Source organism: Coregonus lavaretus (genome assembly GCF_964263955.1).
Source record: "Coregonus lavaretus genome assembly, chromosome: 19".
NCBI lineage: Eukaryota > Metazoa > Chordata > Actinopteri > Salmoniformes > Salmonidae > Coregonus > Coregonus lavaretus.
This window is the reverse complement of record NC_140006.1, coordinates 12,498,097-12,517,185: the sequence shown is the minus strand read 5'-3', so window position 1 is coordinate 12,517,185 and position 19,089 is coordinate 12,498,097. Positions and strand designations below refer to the sequence as shown.

The 19,089-nt window shown below is 43.8% G+C and overlaps 1 protein-coding gene across 1 annotated transcript in view; it reads right to left on the bottom strand.

Annotated features, from left to right (window-relative positions):
• Positions 1-821: 821 nt before the first annotated feature.
• LOC311146808 (rap guanine nucleotide exchange factor 4-like) overlaps positions 822-19,089 on the bottom strand; it is a gene marked incomplete at both ends in the record, with an annotated part of 61,136 nt that continues 42,868 nt past the window's right edge. The window contains 23 exons of the mRNA XM_084183407.1: positions 822-949; positions 1,081-1,135; positions 1,577-1,641; positions 1,757-1,844; positions 1,937-1,987; positions 2,082-2,172; positions 2,299-2,400; positions 2,520-2,596; positions 2,695-2,820; positions 3,309-3,406; positions 5,010-5,156; positions 5,228-5,306; positions 5,400-5,424; positions 5,926-6,014; positions 6,129-6,284; positions 8,749-8,822; positions 9,056-9,236; positions 9,813-9,959; positions 11,902-11,978; positions 12,053-12,113; positions 12,216-12,300; positions 12,399-12,582; positions 12,819-12,940. Of these exons, the coding sequence (XP_084039533.1) occupies positions 822-949; positions 1,081-1,135; positions 1,577-1,641; positions 1,757-1,844; positions 1,937-1,987; positions 2,082-2,172; positions 2,299-2,400; positions 2,520-2,596; positions 2,695-2,820; positions 3,309-3,406; positions 5,010-5,156; positions 5,228-5,306; positions 5,400-5,424; positions 5,926-6,014; positions 6,129-6,284; positions 8,749-8,822; positions 9,056-9,236; positions 9,813-9,959; positions 11,902-11,978; positions 12,053-12,113; positions 12,216-12,300; positions 12,399-12,582; positions 12,819-12,940 (2,308 nt within the window). The remainder of the gene's footprint in view (positions 950-1,080; positions 1,136-1,576; positions 1,642-1,756; positions 1,845-1,936; positions 1,988-2,081; positions 2,173-2,298; positions 2,401-2,519; positions 2,597-2,694; positions 2,821-3,308; positions 3,407-5,009; positions 5,157-5,227; positions 5,307-5,399; positions 5,425-5,925; positions 6,015-6,128; positions 6,285-8,748; positions 8,823-9,055; positions 9,237-9,812; positions 9,960-11,901; positions 11,979-12,052; positions 12,114-12,215; positions 12,301-12,398; positions 12,583-12,818; positions 12,941-19,089) is intronic.

Sequence of the window (19,089 nt, the reverse complement as noted above, 5' to 3'; positions counted from 1 at the left end):
CAATAACCACCGCCAGCATAAAATGTTTTGATTGATATATTAGATATTTTTTTATTTAAAGATCAGACAGACTAGACACTCTCAACACACTGACATCATAATGCGGTCCTGAGGTAAAACAAGAGTCAAATATACTGTATCCACATATACAAAAGTACATGAAGAGAACACAACTGAGAAGGATGACTGATTTAACAGAAATATCAATATGCTACATGAGTTGTGCTTTCATGCAAAAATAAACAAGAATTTGAGGAAAGATTTCAGAACAGAGCTTAACACTGGCATAACAATGCTAGGGGTTTTGCTTCTCTATAACACTATGTAAAAGATCTTGGTATTTGTGAAACTGGTACAATATACTTTCTTCATATTTTTGACATCTGCTTATAGTAAGGGATACTGATAATCACTAAAAATACCTAAAACCTATTGTTTTTACTTTTGAAATCAGATTTTTTTCAGTCACTTTAAGTACTTGCATTTTTCTATCTACGTGTACAGTAACCTTACAATTAACAAGTGTCTCGGATCTCTAATCATCTCTCTTCTGTGTGATGTCGCATAGGCTGATGGTTCTGTGTGATGTCATAGAGGGCTAAGGGTTTCGGTAAGATGTCATAGAGGGCTAAGAATTCCATGTGATGTCATAGAGGTCTGAGTTTTCCAGATGATATCAGAGGCCAGATGAAGCCATGTGATGTCACAGTGATGTAGGTTACCTGTGATCTCTCGCGGAGGCTTGAGGGTTCTGTATGATGTCATAGAGCTGATGGTTCAGTATGATGTCACATACGTAACTACTGCGATGGTGGGCGGGCTCAGGTCCTGCGGGGCTCTAGCCTATAGGAGAGCGTTGTCAGGGTCCGCTGGTTGTCAATCACACACAGCTTCCTGACGTAACCCCTCACCTCAGCATGGTTCTTATTGGGTTGACACACCTCAGGGTCTGAGAGAGAGAGAGAGAGACAGAGACAGAGAGAGAGACAGAGAGAGAGAGAGAGAGAGATGTATTGTTAATGCCTATTGTTATGGGTCCAGCTTAAAGGCTCACTTGTTAGTGATAGAGCAGAGACTTACTGAACGGCTGACTCCTGCAGTGTCTCACTGCCCGGATGGTGTTTGCGATCATCCGCTGGAAAACACAACAACAAGCAGTGTCACATGCAGTGGCATACCGCAGTTTCGCGAGCCCACCCCCCGCAAGATCCGAGCAAGTCCCCCACCTCGCAACCCATTTGATTGTTTAGGATAACAGCTAATTCCCTGCAATTCTACACATTTTGCCATGGGGCAGGGAAAGAAATGTGCAGTTTTATAGCTAATATCATGCTATTCTACACAATTTTTCATGGTTTATGATGTGTTCATATGCTTATTTTCTGGGTTGCCCCCCCCCCCCCCGAACTGCTGGGCTTGCGGGGGGTGTGGTACACCAGTTGTCACATGTCATACATAAGTTGTATTAATGTTCTATGAAGGTTGTTGACACTACAACCTAATTCTATGACTACAACATTCATACAAGTGGCATGAAGAGTTTATGAGCATCTTATGAACGCCTGTGTATACTCACAATCTTCTCAAAGTTGACCATGTTGTCTATGAATGTCTTGTTGCCCTCGTGACTGAAAGTCATGTCTGAGAAGAGAACAGAAAAAGCACAGTTTGAAACAGAGGAGTTAACTTTCTCACCTCGATTTCCGTTTGAAAACGGTTTTCCGTTGCTTGCCTACTGATCGTGACCGGAGCTTACCTTTGAGGAGGAGGGGCATGAAGGGGATGATTGGCGGCTCTATTTTGGTGACGGTCAGGCGGTAGGCCCGGTGGTTCCTGGACGGGTCCTGTTAACACACATCACAGTTCAAAGGTCAATAACTTTTTTTATTGTCCACTTAGGGGTCAAATAGAAATTGGTCTTTGAGAAGCAACTCACCATCATGCTCTCAAATTCAGCATAGAACTTCTTGAACTTGCTGGGGAGTTTCTGCCAACAGAAAGAGAAAGGTTTAGGGGCTTCAGTTTTCAGTGAATGTATAGAAAAGCTGTAATTTAACACTATAGTAGTAGTCATGGTTTACCTCCCAGGTCTGGGTGAGTCGGTTGACTGCAGGGTTGCTCATACCCATGATGATGGCAAAGAACGAGTTCAGATTCTTAAACTCCCGACAGCTGGAGAAAGCAACATCAACAATACAATGAGAGACTGAAGAAGCATTTCAGTACCATCAATAATCTATGAGCGTGCGTATCTACAGAACGAGTGAGTGTTTGACTGTTTGTGTGCACAAGACTCACTGAGCAGCAATCTTGATGAACTTCTTCAGTAGCTGAACCCGTTTGCTGAGCTGACCACACAGACACACCTCTGTCACCACCCACAGCTGCACCTGGTTGAACCTGACCACGACCACACAATCCCACGCAGGTCAAATAACATACTGTAACATACACCAACAACCTGCCTAGAAAAAAAGTAATCGAAGTTATTTAGATATCATGTTTGATTCAAATCAGACCTGCGTAAGAAGAGGTCCAGGTTGGCGGTGGTTCTCCTGAAGCTCTGACGGCCAAACGTGTGATACAACAGCTCATGCTACAGCAGGGAGGAGAGGAAACACATACTATAGGGTCCAGGTGTACAGAAAGACAAGCTTGGTTATCTCAAATTAGCAAGGGTGTGTATGAGTCTACCTCGTGTACACAGCTGAAGAGTTCCCAGTCATACAGGGTCATCTGGTAGGCCAGGTCTTTAGAACTCATCAGCTCAAAACTGGACATGGACCCCGCTGAGGGCCCCTCCTGGTCTGGGAGAGGGGTCTGATACACATACACACACTGGGTTATTGTCTACACATCACTATGATGTACAGCAGGGTTCCCCAACTGGTAGCCCGCAGGCCGAATTTGGCACACGGGTGATTTTATTTGGCCCGTCAAGTTTTCTGAGCAAATTATTTATTTTATTTATTGTTGGGACACAAAAATACTGTAAAAACACCAGCAAATCAGCTCCAAGTCATGTTAATTTTGGAAATCTGTTCCAAAGTATTCCCGCGCATAATAGAGAGACACTGTATATGTGATCGTATACAAATGTTAGCAAGGTTTGAAATTATTATGTTTTAGTCAAATATGATATCTGTTTGGGCTTCTTGCGGTCAATTTCAGTCTACCAATGATTTGTACCTATGTTCCGGCCCCGTGACCATCCGCTCAAGAAAAATTTTTATGCTCCCTGATGTACAGTATGGTTGTGCCTCAAAGGAAAACATGTTGCCACATTTCTATTCCTCATTCTCTCTCACCAGAGCATTCAGCTGGTCCCGGGGACAGGCGAACATTCGCCCGTTGATGCTCAGAGAGGAGAATACAGACACGTCATTGGGCTTCAGCATCTGCTTCTCTGTACAGGAGAAGGCACACACGTTGGAATAGAAAATGACAGTAATAAATGATATGTATACTGAACAAAAATATAAATGCAACATGTAAAGTGTGGTCCTCTGTAGCTCAGCTGGTAGAGCACGGCGCTTTTAACGCCAAGGTAGTGGGTTCGATCCCCGGGACCACCCATACACAAAAATGTATGCACGCATGACTGTAAGTCGCTTTGGATAAAAGCGTCTGCTAAATGGCATATATATATATATATATAGGTTCCGTGTTTCATGAGATGAAATAAATGATCCCAGAAATGTTCCATAGGCACAAAAATGTATTTCTCTCAAATGGTGTGCACTAATTTGTTTACATCCATGTTAGTGAGCATTTCTAATTTGCCAGGATAATCCATCCACTTGACAGGTGTGGCGTAGGTCCTAATCCAGGCACCTGTCATCTCCCGTCTGGATTACTGCAACTCGCTGTTGGCTGGGCTCCCTGCCTGTGCCATTAATCCCCTAAAACTAATCCAGAACGCTGCAGCCCGTCTGGTGTTCGACCTTCCCAAGTTCTCTCATGTCACCCCGCTCCTCCGCACACTCCACTGGCTTCCAGTTGAGGCTCGCATCTACTACAAGACCATGGTGCTTGCCTACGGAGCTGTGAGGGGAACGGCACCTCCTTACCTTCAGGCTCTGATCAGACCCTACACCCAAACGAGGGCACTACGTTCATCCACCTCTGGCCTGCTAGCTCCCCTACCTCTACGGAAGCACAGTTCCCGCTCAGCCCAGTCAAAGCTATTCGCTGCTCTGGCACCCCAATGGTGGAACAAGCTCCCCCACGACAGCGGAGTCACTGACCACCTTCCGGAGACCTCTTTAAGGAATACCTGGAATAGTATAAAGTAATCCTTCAAAAAAGTGGTTGTCCCATAAGTTGAATGTACCAATTTGTAAGTCGCTCTGGATAAGAGCGTCTGCTAAATGATGTAAATGTAAATATCAAGAAGCTGATTAAACAGCATGATCATTACCTTGTGCTGGGGACAATAAAAGGCCACTCTAAAATGTGCAGTTTTGTCACTCAACACAATGCCACAGATGTCTCAAGTTTTGAGGGCGCGTGCTATTGGCATGCTGACTGCAGGAATGTCCACCAGAGCTGTTGCCAGAGAATTGAATGTTCATTTCTCTACCATAAGCTGCCTCCAATGTCGTTTTAGAGAATTTGGCAGTACATCCAACCACGCCAGCCCAGGACCTCCACATCCGGCTTCTTCACCTGTGGGATTGTCTGAGACCAGCCTCCCGGTCAGCTGATGAAATTGAGGAGTATTTATGTCTGTAATAAAGCCCTTTTGTGGGTAAAAATGTATTCTGATTGGCTGGTCCTGGCTCCCCAGTGGGTGGGCCTGGCTCCTAAGTGGGTGGGCCTATGACCTCCCAGGCCCACCCATGGCTGCACCCATGCCCAGTCATGTGAAATTCATAGATTAGGACATAATGAATTTATTACAATTGACTGATTTCCTTATATGAACTGTAACTCAGTAAAATCGTTGAAATTGTTGCGTTTATATTTTTGTACAGTATAAATGAAGTGAGATGTGATTGGCTCCTCACCGCCTGCGGAGCTGAGGTGGACCAATAGTAGGTCGTCGTTTGAGGCCAGTTTGTCAGCCACAGCACTGGTCACCTCTCTCCCTGTGGCTGCCACGGCAACCCGGATGGTGGTGTAGGTATGGTCACTGCAGTACACCTTCAACAGGACTACACACACACACGTTTTTAACATGTTTTTTATAAAAAGTGCAGTAAGACACAAACACAAATACACTCACTTTCGTCACAGTTCCTGATGGGTTGTTTCTTCACTAGTCTCTCGTCTCCGTTGCTGAACTCTCTAAGAAGGACCTTCTGCTGAAACAGGCCACAGAGATAAAAAAAATAACACACGTCGCACACTTTTACAGACACACACAGACTCTACCCGAAAACATAGTCTGTTCATACCTTTTTCAATTTGGCCTCTTCTGAACTGAAGAATAGAAACAAGAGAACAGAAGTGTATGTATTAATGCATTGTCTTTACATAGATGGGTTAGCTGACGGCACCAAAATGATGCGCACGCTTCACTGGGGCAGAAGTCTGAGTTGTTGTGATTCTGGATGGCCAGATAGCTAGCAACAATGACAAGAAGCTGACGTGGGGAATCGTGACTCATTTCAGCTAGTTTCATCTTGTTCTTGATACCATGTCTTGTTTCTAGGTGTTTTGACTGATTTCATGTCAATGCTAATATGGCTAAAATTCGCTAACTAGCTAACCAACAACTGTAACAATGTATTTGAGAGACAACACGTGCACATTGTGCAAATGTATTTATGTTTTCAATAAACATTTGGAGACTAAATATAATTTTCAACCCAGTCTGTTTTGCCACATAGTTACGCACGCTTCTGTTTTGTTGCTAAACATCCAAGGTTTGGGGTTGAGGGTCACGTGGGGGTTAGAGGTCAGAGGTCAGGGTTTACATACTGTAGTTTTACGACCTTCTCCAAATCGGGTACAAAGTCTTTCAGAGCTCTGAGGATCCGTGAGTCATTGGACACACTCCCATACAGCTCCTAGAGACAGAAACACACGCTTAGACAACTTGTCAGGTGTGTGTGTGTGTGTGTGTGTGTGTGTGTGTGTGTGTGTGTGTGTGTGTGTGTGTGTGTGTGTTGGTGTGTGTGCACCTCCAGGAATGTGAGTGCTGCTGGCTCCTCCTGTAGGTGGTGTGTGTGTACTGCAGCCCAGCGCAGGGCCAGATTGAGGACTCTTCTCTTACAGGTGGCAGCGTACTCCAACCTCTCCTGCTCCGAACCCGGGGGAGCCACCGCATGGTAGGTACACACAGGGTTAAAGATATAACACAACTACACTTTCAAAGTCTTCACATGAGTCTTTCTGTATGGCTGTTAATTTTACATTATCAATAGAAAAAAAAGCTTCAGTTAGAGGAGATGGAGGCGACTGAAATGAAAACATACTGTATGCTTAAAGTACTTTGCCGCCTCCTTCAAAATATAATTTGGTGAATCATGGGTGACTCCGTCATTTGTAACCAGTTTCAGTAAATTCTTTTTGGTAGCATTTCTAAGTTTAAGATTAAAAAAGAATTTGGTGCATTTTCCCCATATTCCATCCAGTTTGCTTTATTTTGATAATATATTACACTTGATCTTTCTTTAATAAGTTTCTCCATTTATTGTTGTTTTTCCTCTAATTTATTCTGATCCTCTATGTTACAGTTTTTATTGCTATCTATCTGTTCTGTTAGACCTTCTATTTCCTTTGTTAGTATGGACTCTTTTGACCTAAATTGCTTTTGTTTTTGAGATGAGTACTGAATTGCATGGCCTCTAAAGGCACATTTAAAAGTGTCCCATACAATAAGGGGATTTGCTGTACCTATGTTATGTCGGAAAAAATCTGTTATAAATTCCTCTGTCCTAGTTAAAAACAAGTTATCATCCAATATCCTCCTTGCCCACGTGGAAATTCAGTAAGAGTAATGTATATGCCAATTATATGATGGTCCAACCACATTCTGTCCCCTATCAACACTTTTTAAACTTTTGGTGCCAACGAGAATGACATAAGAAAGAAGTCAAGACGACTAGCTTGATTGAGTTTCCGCCATGTATATCTCACTAGGTCAGCATATTTAAGCCTCCATATATCTACTAGTTCTAATGTATCCATGACATTCATGATTTCCTTAAGAGCATGAGGATGATAGTTTGTAGTGTGATTCGCTTTACGGTCCATTGATCTATTTAAAACAGTATTATAATCTCCCACCATAATAATAGAGTCTTGTATTGCTTGCAGGGTTAATAATTTATTATATATATATTGTCAAAGAAGTGTGGATCATAATTATTTGGTCCGTAAAGGTTAATGAGCCATATATGTTTATGGTCCAATAACATATTTAAAATCCTTAAATCTACCTTAATCTACCTTGCGGATCTGTTTGGACAATTTGCACATTCGGATCGAAATTACTGTTAATTAATATCATCACCCCTTTTGAGTTTCTTTGCACATGGGAGAAGTATATTTCGCCCCCCCCAGTCCTTTTTCCACACAACTTCATCTAGAATTGTTGAATGAGTTTCCTGTAAACAATAGATATTATATTCCTTCTCTTTGAGTCATGTAAATATTGTTATTTTGTTATTATCTGCTAAGCCATTACAATTATAACTGGCTATACTTATTTCACCACTTACCATAATGAGATACAAGTTTCAAATCTATTTATCATAATATATGTTTGTAAATTTACCAATTGAGTGTCCATACAGCTGTACCATGATATTTGCATTGCTACTAAGTAACCCTCCAATTGTTCTCCACTATTCCCCCCGCTAAAGCCCCTCCCCATCCCAAGTTGGGCCGTCATCCCAGTGATCAGCATCCCACCCCCGTCCTCCCGGATCCCTAGGCCCCCCGAGAGGCCAGGACCCATCCTTCGAAAACAGCACACAGTGCCACCCACAAAACAGAAGCAGGTCAACCGCCAAAAGCATTTCCAATGCGCTCACCTCAATATATATATAGCTATTAAAAATATCTATATATCTATTCAAATATTATTATTTTAGCAAACAATTATTGTGATTCATCCTATATACCAAACATTAGAAACACCTTCCTGATATTGAGTTGCATCCCCTCCCTTTGCCCTCAGAACAGCCTCAATTCATCGGGGCATGGACTCTACAAGGTGTCGAAAGCGTTCCACAGGGATGCTAGCCATGTTGACACCAATGCTTGCCACAGTTGTGTCAAGTTGGCTGGATATCCATAGGGTGGTGGACCATTCTTGATAGAGACGGGAAACTTGAGCGTGAAAAACCCAGCAGCGTTGCAGTTCTTGACACAAACCAGTGCACCTGGTACCTACTACCATACTCCGTTCAAAGGAACTTACATTTTCTGTCTTGCCCATTCACTCTCTGAATGGCACACATACACAATCCATGTCGCAATTGTCTCAAGGCTTAAAAGTCCTTCTTTAACCTGTCTCCTCCCCTTCACCTACACTGATTGAAGTGGATTTAACAGGTGACATCAATAAGGGATCATAGCTTTCCCCTGGTCAGTCTAGGTCATGGAAAGAGCAGGTGTTCTTAATGTTTTGTATACCCAGTGTAAAACATAACTGTAACCTATATGTAACATACTGAATATGTCAAGAACAGAAACTGGAGGGAGAGAAAGAAAGAAGGAGAGGGAGAAAACAAGAGGAGAGAGAAGAAAGGAGTAAAAGAGAAGAGAGTTGGAAGGAGAAAAAGGATATTGTGCCATGAGCAGTTGGCAGAACTGGCTGTTAGGCATGAAGACACAGTGCATGAGAACAAAGTCATCTACCGCAGGATCTGAGAGGAGCGGAGGGGGTGAAAAAGACAGAAAGAGAAAAGAGAGGAAGAAAGAGAATAATATTAGAAAACAGATATTCATTCATATCCACCAACCCATCATCCAGTCCTATACAGTACCAGGCCCTCAACCCTAGGGACTCACAGTGTATCTCTACCTGGCTGTGTGTAAGCTAGGTGTGTGTGTGTAAGTGCCGTCGTGTGTGTGTGTAAGCGCCATGGTGTGTGTGTACCTGGGTCAGAGTGGTGTGTGTCCATCCTCATGGTCTCCAGGAAGTGGTCTAGGATCTTCTCAGGGGTTCCAGACATCACAGTGTACTTGATGTTTCCCAGAGTAGAGGCTCTGGGACTCTTCTCCAGGACCAGCACAGCCTGCTCATGCTCCTTCAGACGCACTGTATTCGCCTCCACATCCTAAAGTAAAGTAAATTACAGTATGGTACAGTATTGCACAGTGTTGTGACAGTACAGTCACAGAACAATGAGACAGATGTTTCACCGGATGTATAAATCTGAAGCATCCGGTTGGCATTTCCACTCACCACCAAATATGGTTATGAAAGGAAGCCCAGTGGCCGGTAGTGGGAGAAGATGGAGCGAGATGGATTTTTGCCGACATTCTGCACCTTCTCATCAATGAAACATTTGATCTCAATACAGTTTTATGTTCCCAAAACTACTAACAGAGTGGACAAAGTTTTGTAGACTTCACCCTTTGCCAAAGTTTCAAAAAATTTAGTCGTTTAGAAGGAGTGCAAGGGCAAATTTAGTTATTGCACACGTGCACCTCAGAGTAGGCGTTCCCTAACGGAAATATGCAAATACATGCTAGAACTTGCCAATAGGACCTTGCTAGCTCGTGCTTGGCTCTGCCCACCTCCTTGCTTGTTCTGCCCACTATGATTAATTTGCTCCCTTTGGAAATGACAGGCTGTGGTCTGTCTTGGGTTAGTTATAAAAAATAATATTTGGTACAGTATAAAACTATACCCTGAGTATCCTGTTGAAGTCTTCCTTGTCCACTCGGAGGAAGTGACAGTTGTCTTCTCTGAGTACGATGGAGGCAGCTCGAGCTGAGTCTGTCACCAACGCCAGCTTCCCAAAGTCATCTCCCTCGTGCAGGGTACACACTACACCCTGATGAGAAACGCACAAGGTTAAAAAACAGAGGATTCAGACAGCTAGAGGAGTGCTCGCATTAATGAACATTGTGACCAATCAAACTGTGTGTGTGTGTGTGTGTGTGTGTGTGTGTGTGTGTGTATTCTGAGACCCTTAAGCTAGTCATTTAATGTGCTGACTTATGATGAGCAAAGTCAAGTCAGAGTTTCCAAAACTGTGACACATGTCCCCCCAGGGGTATCCAAGCCAGCTGTTGTACAGTACCAGTCAAAAGTTTGGACACACCTACTCATTCCAGGGTTTTTCTTAATTTTTACTATTTTCTACATTGTAGAATAATAGTGAAGACATCAAAACTATGAAATAACACATATGGAATCATGTAGTAACCTAAAAAGTGTTAAACAAATCAAAATACATTTTATATTTGAGATTCTTCAAATAGCCACCCCTTGATGACAGCTTTGCACACTCTTGGCATTCTCTCAACCAGCTTCACCTGGAATGCTTTCCCAACAGTCTTGAAGGAGTTCCCACATATGCTTAGTACTTGTTGGCTGCTTTTCCTTCACTCTGCCGTCCGACTCATCCCAAACCATCTCAATTGGGTTGAGGTCGGGGGATTGTGGAGGCCAGGTCATCTGATGCAGCACTCCATCACTCTCCTTCTTGGTCAAATAGCCCTTACACAGCATGGAGGTGTGTTGGGTCATTGTCCTGTTGAAAAACAAATGATAGTCCCACTAAGCCCAAACCAGATGGGATGGCGTATCGCTGCAGAATGCTGTGGTAGCCATGCTGGTTAAGTGTGCCTTGAATTCTAAATAAATCACAGACAGTGTCACCAGCAAAGCACCTCCACACCATAACACCTCCTCCTCCATGCTTTACGGTGGAAACTACACATGCGGACATCCATTCACCTATACCGCGTTTCACAAAGACACGGCGGTTGGAACCAAAAATCTTCAATTTGGTCTCCAGACCAAAGGACAAATTTCCACCGGTCTAATGTCCATTGCTCATGTTTCTTGACCCAAGCAGGTCTCTTCTTATTGGTGTCCTTTAGTAGTGGTTTCTTTGCAGCAATTCGACCATGAAGGCCTGATTCACACAGTCGGTGTGAACAGTCGGTGTTGAGATGTGTCTGTGACTTGAACACTTTGAAGCATTTATTTGGGCTGCAATTTCTGAGGCTGGTAACTCTAATGAACTTATCCTCTGCAGCAGAGGTAACTTTGGGTCTTCCATTCCTGTGGCGGTCCTCATGAGAGCCAGATTCATCATAGCGCTTGATGATTTTTGCGACTGCACTTGAAACTAACTTTCAAAGTTCTTGAAATGTTACGTATTGACTGACCTTCATGTCTTAAAGTAATGATGGACTGTCGTTTCTCTTTGCTTATTTGAGGTGTTCTTGCCATAATATGGACTTGGTCCATTACCAAATAGGGCTATCTTCTGTATACCACCCCTACCTTGTCACAACACAACTGATTGGCTCAAACACATTAAGGAGGAAAGAAATTCCACAAATTAACTTTTAAGAATGCACACCTGTTAATTGAAATGCATTCCAGGTGACTACCTCATGAAGCTGGTTGAGAGAATGCCAAGAGTGTGCAAAGCTGTCATCAAGGCAAAGGGTAGCTACTTTGAAGAATCTCAAATATAAAATATATTTTGATTTGTTTAACACTTTTTTGGTTACTACATGATTCCATATGTGTTATTTCATAGTTTTGATGTCTTCACTATTATTCTACAATGTAGAAAATAGTAAAAATAAAGAAAAACCCTGGAATGAGTAGGTGTGTCCAAACATTTGACTGATACTGTATGTAGCTGCATTATTTTGTGTCATCTTTTGTAGGCCCATAAGTCATGTGAAAATATTTCCATAGACAAAAATAAATGAACACACACACACACACACACACACAGACAGAAGTCATACCTTGCCGTAGATGACCACATTGACAGAGCCCTTCTGGATGATGTACCAGGATGTGCCCTCCTCTCCCTGGTTAAACACTGGAAGGAGAAGAGACAACTTAGTGTGTCCCTAAAACACACACACACAGTACGGACGTGAGAGCAGGACTTACACACGGTTCCTGCTTTGGCGTGGGACTCAAATATCAGAACACTAGCCAGCTCCCTCTTTACCTGCAAACGAGATCAGGACAGTTAATGTTAGCATTTGGGACTTCTACTATTAGCTCATTAGAGCAACATGGCTTTGCTGAAATGAAAAGAGTCTAGACTCACAGTGTTGGAGAGGTGGGATAAGGCCTTGATGTGAAGCAGCTCATCATAGATGATCTCCAGATCATCACCTGTCCTCTGACCAGGACTAGAGAGACAGAGAAAGGAGATTTACATTACATTTCAAATTCAATTCATTAGATCAAACGCATGTTTGAGTGTTTTGTCTGTCTGTCTGTTACTGACGGTTTGTGGAGGATCATGCGCAGCAGGGCGTCAGGTCCTATCTGGGCGAGGAAGAGGATGGTCTCAGGAAGCTCTTCCTCACTCTCTCTCTTCTCCTCCTCGCTAGGCAACGGGGTGTCCTCCTCCTCATCGTCAAAGAAACGGTAGAACAGGTACTTGTCCTGGAAACCCAGCTCTTGGTCCACTTGGGGAGGCACACACACACACGGTTAGTAAATCACTGACCTAACATAGTGGGGAAGCTGGAAAAGGTCAGAGGGGAGGAAACACTAACCTTTTCATTCATTGGGTATTGAGGAGGAGGCGAGAAGAGAGGATGTGAGGAATCAAAGAAATGCAATTGAGATTCTCCCTATATGTGAAGAAATGGTTAAAGACCTTTGAAAGTGTTGTGTCCAGCAGAGGGCACTCTAGTCTCACCGTGGTTCAGTACTCCCTCCTCCAGCAGAGCCTGCCACATCCCTACAGCATGAGAGCGAGTGTGTACACAGGTACTCTGCTGCACCAGCCAGTCTACCAGCTCTGTACCTACACAACACTGCCTGCAAGACACACACACACACAGCGTGACAATAAAGTAACACAAGCATACATACTGTATGTATGTGCACAAGCGCTTAAGGCCACTGCTAACCTAACTTAGCAGGCTTTTTTTTTTAGGTTGAAAATACTGTATCCCTGAAAACCAAAAACATCCGCTTTTTGCCAAGGCCGGTGGGTGGGCGACTGCAGACTAGGTCCTGTTTGCTCCTAGCAGAACTCGGTAAGGCGTGAGCACACGACTGTGCTCGCATACTCCCTGTATGCTAACAATAGCTAGCTAGCTAGCTGGGCCTTGCTACCAAAATTTGATTTTGGTTTTGCCAATGGGAAGCTTTTATGTTGTATGATTAAAACGTTTTACAGGTCTTTAGTTTAGTTGGTTGGCTTGCTGGCTTTCTCTGCGGCGCACAATTAGCCAGCATCGTCCAGGGTAGGGGAGGGAATGGCCGGCAGGGATGTAGCTCAGTTGGTAGAGCATGGCGTTTGCAACGCCAGGGTTGTGGGTTCGATTCCCACGGGGGGCCAGTATGAAAATGTATGCACTCACTTAACTGTAAGTCGCTCTGGATAAGAGCGGTGCTAAAGGACAAAAATGTAATGTAAATGTAAGTAGGCCTATTCTGCTAGTCTAGCTAGCCAGCCAAGCAGCTAGCACTTACAAACACTTAATTGAAAAATCCCATCCATAGTTCCCACCCCTACAGTTGACCAATCACCAATTTTGTGTCTTTTTTTCTACATAATATTTGCGATATCGTTTCCTATGACCGAAAAGACATCAGAACAGCGATCACTAACCTTGATTTAAATGAAAATGTCTACTTCAACAGGTCGTCGGCGCAAGACATACTGCTCACCCCGGACGAGGACCTAATCCTTCGACACTCGGAAGAGAAAGACGGCGATATAGAGGCCGACGTGCGGGCACCGTGATGAAACTGCGGCGGCGAATAAGTAAACCGCCTCTACCCTCTGTTTTATTGGCGAATATACAATCACTGGAGAACAAACTGGATAAGCTCCGTTCGAGACTATCCTATCAACAGGACCTGAAGAACTGTGATAGCCTATGTTTCTCGGAAACTTGGCTGAACAAGGACATGGATAATATACAACTAGCTTGTTTTTCTATGCATCGGCAGGACAGAATGGCAGTGTCAGATAAGCGTAAGGGGGCTGGTGGGTGTCTCTTCATTAACAGCTGGTGCGCAATCTCTAATATTAAAGAAGTCTCGAGGTTCTGCTCGCCTGAGTTAGACTACCTCTTGATAATCTGAAGACCATACTATTTACCAAGATAGTTTTCATCTATATTTGTCGTAGCTGTGTATTTACCACCATGGCCATAAGCAAACAAGAAAATGCTCATCCAGAGACGGCACTCCTAATGGCCGGTGATTTTAATGCACTAAAACTGAAATCCGACTTACCTAATTTCTACAAGCATGTCACCTGTGCAACAAGCAGCGGGAAAAAACTCTAGATCACCTTTACTCCACACACTGAGACGCCTCCAAAGCTCTCCCTCGCCCTCCATTTGGCAAATCTGACCATAACCCTATCCTCCGGATTCCTGCTTACAAGCAAAAACTCAAAACAGGAAGTACCAGTGACGCGCTTAATACGGGAGTGGTCCGATGAAGCGGATGCTAAGCTACAGGACTGATTCGCTAGCACAAACTGGAATATGGTCAAGGACTCATCCGATGGCATGTAGGAGTTTACCATTTCAGTCACCGGCTTCATTAATAAGTGCTTTGATGACGTCGTCCCCACAGTGACCGAAATCATGCTACGCCCTCTGACGAACCATCGAAGAGGCAAAGCGACAATAAAGGACTAAGATTGCAAACTATCACGGATTACAAAGGGAAACCCAGCAGCGAGCTGCCCAGTAACGCAAGCCTACCAGATTAGCTAAATGCCTTCTATGCTCGCTTAATGGCCAAGCCACATTGAACTATGCGTGAGAGCACCAGCTGTTCCAGATGACTGTGTGATCACACTCTCCGTTGCCGATGTGAGGAATACCTATAAACAGGTTAACATTCACAAGGCCGCAGGGCCAGATGGATTACCAGGATGCGTACTCCGAGCATGCGCTGACCAGCTGGCAAGTGTCTTCAATGACAATTTCAACCTCTCCCTGACCCGGTGTGTAATACCTACCTACAAGTTTCAAGCAGACCACCATAGTCCCGGTGCCCAAGATCACCTCTCTAAATTACTATCGTCCCATAGAACTCACATTTGTAGCCATGAAATGCTTTGAAAGGCTGGTCATGGCCTACATCAACACCATCATCCCAGACCCACTCGAATTCGTATACCACCCCAACAGATCCACAGATGACGCAATCTCTATTGTCATATACTATCCAGTCAAATCAAGGGTCAACGTGGCAGAGGTGATGTTGCCTACCCTCACCACATGGGGTCGGCCCGACAGGAAGTATAGGATCCAGTTGCAGAGGGAGTTGTTCAGTCCCAGTGTCCTACGCTTGCTGACGAGCTTGGAGGGGACAATGGTGTTGAACATTGAGCTGCATTTAATGAACAGCACTCTCACATAGGTATTCCTCTTATCTGGGTGGGTGAGGGCAGTGTGGAGTGCAATTGAGATTGCGTCATCTATGGATCTGTTGGGGTGGTATGCAAATTGGAGTGGGTCTAGGGTGTCTGGGTATACAAAGCACTTCATGATTACAGATGTGAGTGCTAGAGGGCGGTAGTCATTGTGGGATGAAGCCTTAGAGTTCTTAGGAACAGGAATGATGGTGCTCAGTTTAAGACATATGGGATTAAAGACTGGGACAAGGAGAGGTTGAAAAGGACAGTGAATACGCCTGCCAGCTATTATGCGCATGCTCTGAGAACACGCCCTGGAATACCGTGGCCCCGCGGCCTTGCGAGTGTTGAGCGGATAAAAGAGCTTACTCACGTCGACCTCAGAGAGGAAGATCACCCAGTCCTCTGGGTTGGTGGAGGCCCACGCACGGCACAATGTTGTTATTGTCGAAGCGTGCATAAAATGCATTGAGTTAGTCTAGTAGAGCGGGATCGTTGGGCAGATCTTGGCTGGGTTTTCCTTTGTAATCCGTAATGGACTGTAGCCCCTCCCACATGCCTGTGTAATATGATTCTTTCCTTTTGCTCGTTTGATGACTCTGCGGAGGTCATAGTGGGACTTCTTGTACTTCTTCCTGCCCTCAGCCGTAGCCTCAGGGTTGTCTGCGATAGCCCTGAGTACGGTAGCCCTGTCCTTTAGCCAACCTCAGTGTTAATCCAGTAATTTTGATTGGGGAAGCAGCGAACCTTCACTGTGGGGAGAACGTCGCCGATGCATTTCCTAATGAAGCCGGTGACGGAGGTGGTTAGCTCGTCGATGTTATCGGCAGAGTCTCGGAACATATTCCAATCAGCGCTAGCAAAGCTGTCCTGTAGCATTATCTCTGATTCTATTATCATTCACAACGGAGCCAGACACCATTTGTTGTTGATGAAGAGGCAAACCCCTCCCCCTCTCAATTTCCATGACTCCACTGTCCTGTCCACTCGGTGAATGGAGAATCTATCGAGTTGGATAGCCATGGGGGATATCTTGTCCGAAAGCCATGTCAATGGAACTGGGACAATAACCGTGGCAATATGTACCGTTTGCGCTCTTCTAACAGAAAAAACTCAATAAACTTGGGTATACTAAATGTATGTGGTGTCGCCATTTATCAATTTACACAGTATCTGTGATAAAATAAGTTTGGTAAATGGCCAATACTGAAAAGGAAACAACACTTTCTGGACTGGATTATTTCAATGAATTACCACCTCACATTGATTTCTAAATAGCGACAGGGGTTGGCTTTCATTTGAATGATAGCTTAACCCTCAAATCCATGAATTCATGTGAGGCTAGAGACTTTTATGGGAGGAGCACACCATTTTTTTCTAGCCACAATGGTCTGAAAATGAAAGCTACGTTCCAAGTCCCACTACGGACTGGCGCTTATGACAAAAACACTTGTACTAAACCAAAGATGTTGACCTGTTTTAAGCAATCGATTTTGTAAGATCGCAATGACTATAAACTTTAATATTAACATCACCAATCTGCGGTAAAAAGGATGTGTATTTCCTGTCATTCTTGTGTGGTGAATACGTTTCTGTACTGTAGTAACATGTTCTGTCCACCATAGGAAAATTAGAAGTAATTCAATATTTTTTATATATAATGATAGTAAATGTAGCACAGTCACACACTTCTACAACAATTACATCTATTTCTTCCTACTTTAACCATGGAGAGTAAAGAAATGCTCATAAGCGCAATTTAACCAGGCACACTAGACTAGAGCGTCCATAAGGGCTGAACGTTTGACATCCCTACATTTACTTTTGCTTTGTGGACATAGTGGGAATGGGGCTTCTCCCGCCACTCAATAGAGGCCCGAGCCTTGGCATCTACAAGATGGATGCGACTAACTACACTACAACAATTCTACGTGCGTGGCTGTCCTGCAGTGTACATGCAGAATAAAGTAAAGTAATGGACATGGGGTTCTGCTGTGACTTCTACAACGCTGTGACCGAGCGTTTCACCAGACGAATGGACTTCATTTAAAAGTAAAGGTAGGCCTAAATGCATTTTCCTTTACAATTTGAGGGTTTGGCTACTTCATGAGATTTATTGTTTTGACACTTTTTTGACGTTTTGAACTGCATTTATCAGTCATTTTTAGTGCCAGCTATCAGTTGTAACTGTGGAAACTACATCGATCTATGGCTTGAGCTGAGTTGAGCAGTGTGGCATTTTGTCGGATGATATGAAATATACCACCATCAGAGCTATCGTTTGTCTACTCCCGAGTGGCGCTGTGCCACTAGAGAACCTGGTTCGAATCCAGGCTCTGTTGTAGCCTGCCGCGACCGGGAGACCCATGGGGCGGCGCACAATTGGCCCAGGGTAGGGGAGGGAATGGCCGGCAGGGATGTAGCTCAGTTGGTAGAGCATGGCATTTGCAACGCCAGGGTTGTGGGTTCGATTCCCACGGGGGGCCAGTATTAAAAATTTAATAATGTATGCTCTCACTAACTGTAAGTCGCTCTGGATAAGAGCGTCTGCTAAATGACTAAAATGTAAATGTATCTTGGTTACATTGGTATTTACATTTGGTGAAATTTTTTGTCAATTTTGGTTAATAATCTATGTTACTCTGGTTGTTGGAGATATCTGTTGTATGGTGAACTTGGGCTTCATCAAGGTTTATTTGTGAGTAAATCTTTGATAATATACAGTGCTTACCCAGCCACCGACCTTACCGTATGTCATTGAAACACATGCACACGTACACTACCAATCAGAAGTTTGGACACACCTACTCATTCAAGGGTTTTCTTAATTTTTTAAAACTATTTTTTACATTGTAAAATAATAGTGAAGACATCAAAACGACGAAGTAACACATATGGAATCATGTAGTAACCAAAAAAATTATTCAAATATCCACCCTTTGCCTTGATGACAGCTTCGCACACTCTTGGCATTCTCTCAACCACCAGCTTCATGAGGTAGTCACCTGGAATGCATTTCAATTAACAGGTGAGCATTCTTAAAAAATAATTTGTGGAATTTCTTTCCTTCTTAATGCGTTTGAGCCAATCAGTTGTGTTGTGACAAGGTAGGGGGGGTATACAGAAGATAGCCCTATTTGGTAAAAGACCAAGTCCATATTATGGCAAGAATAGCTCAAATAAGCAAAGAGAAACAACAGTCCATCATTACTTTAAGACATGAAGGTCAGTCAATACAGAACATCAACAACTTTGAAAGATCCTTCAAGTGCAGTCGCAAAAACCATCAAGCGCTATGATGAAACTGGCTCTAATGAGGACCACCACAGGAATGGAAGACCCAGAGTTACCTCTGCTGCAGAGGATAAGTTCATTAGAGTTACCAGCCTCAGAAATTGCAGCCCAAATAAATGCTTCACTGACTTCAAGTAACAGACACATCTCAACATCAACTGTTCAGAGGGGACTGTGTGGATCAGGCCTTCATGGTCGAATTGCTGCAAAGAAACCACTACTAAAGGACACCAATAAGAAGAGACCTGCTTGGGCCAAGAAACACGAGCAATGGACATTAGACCAG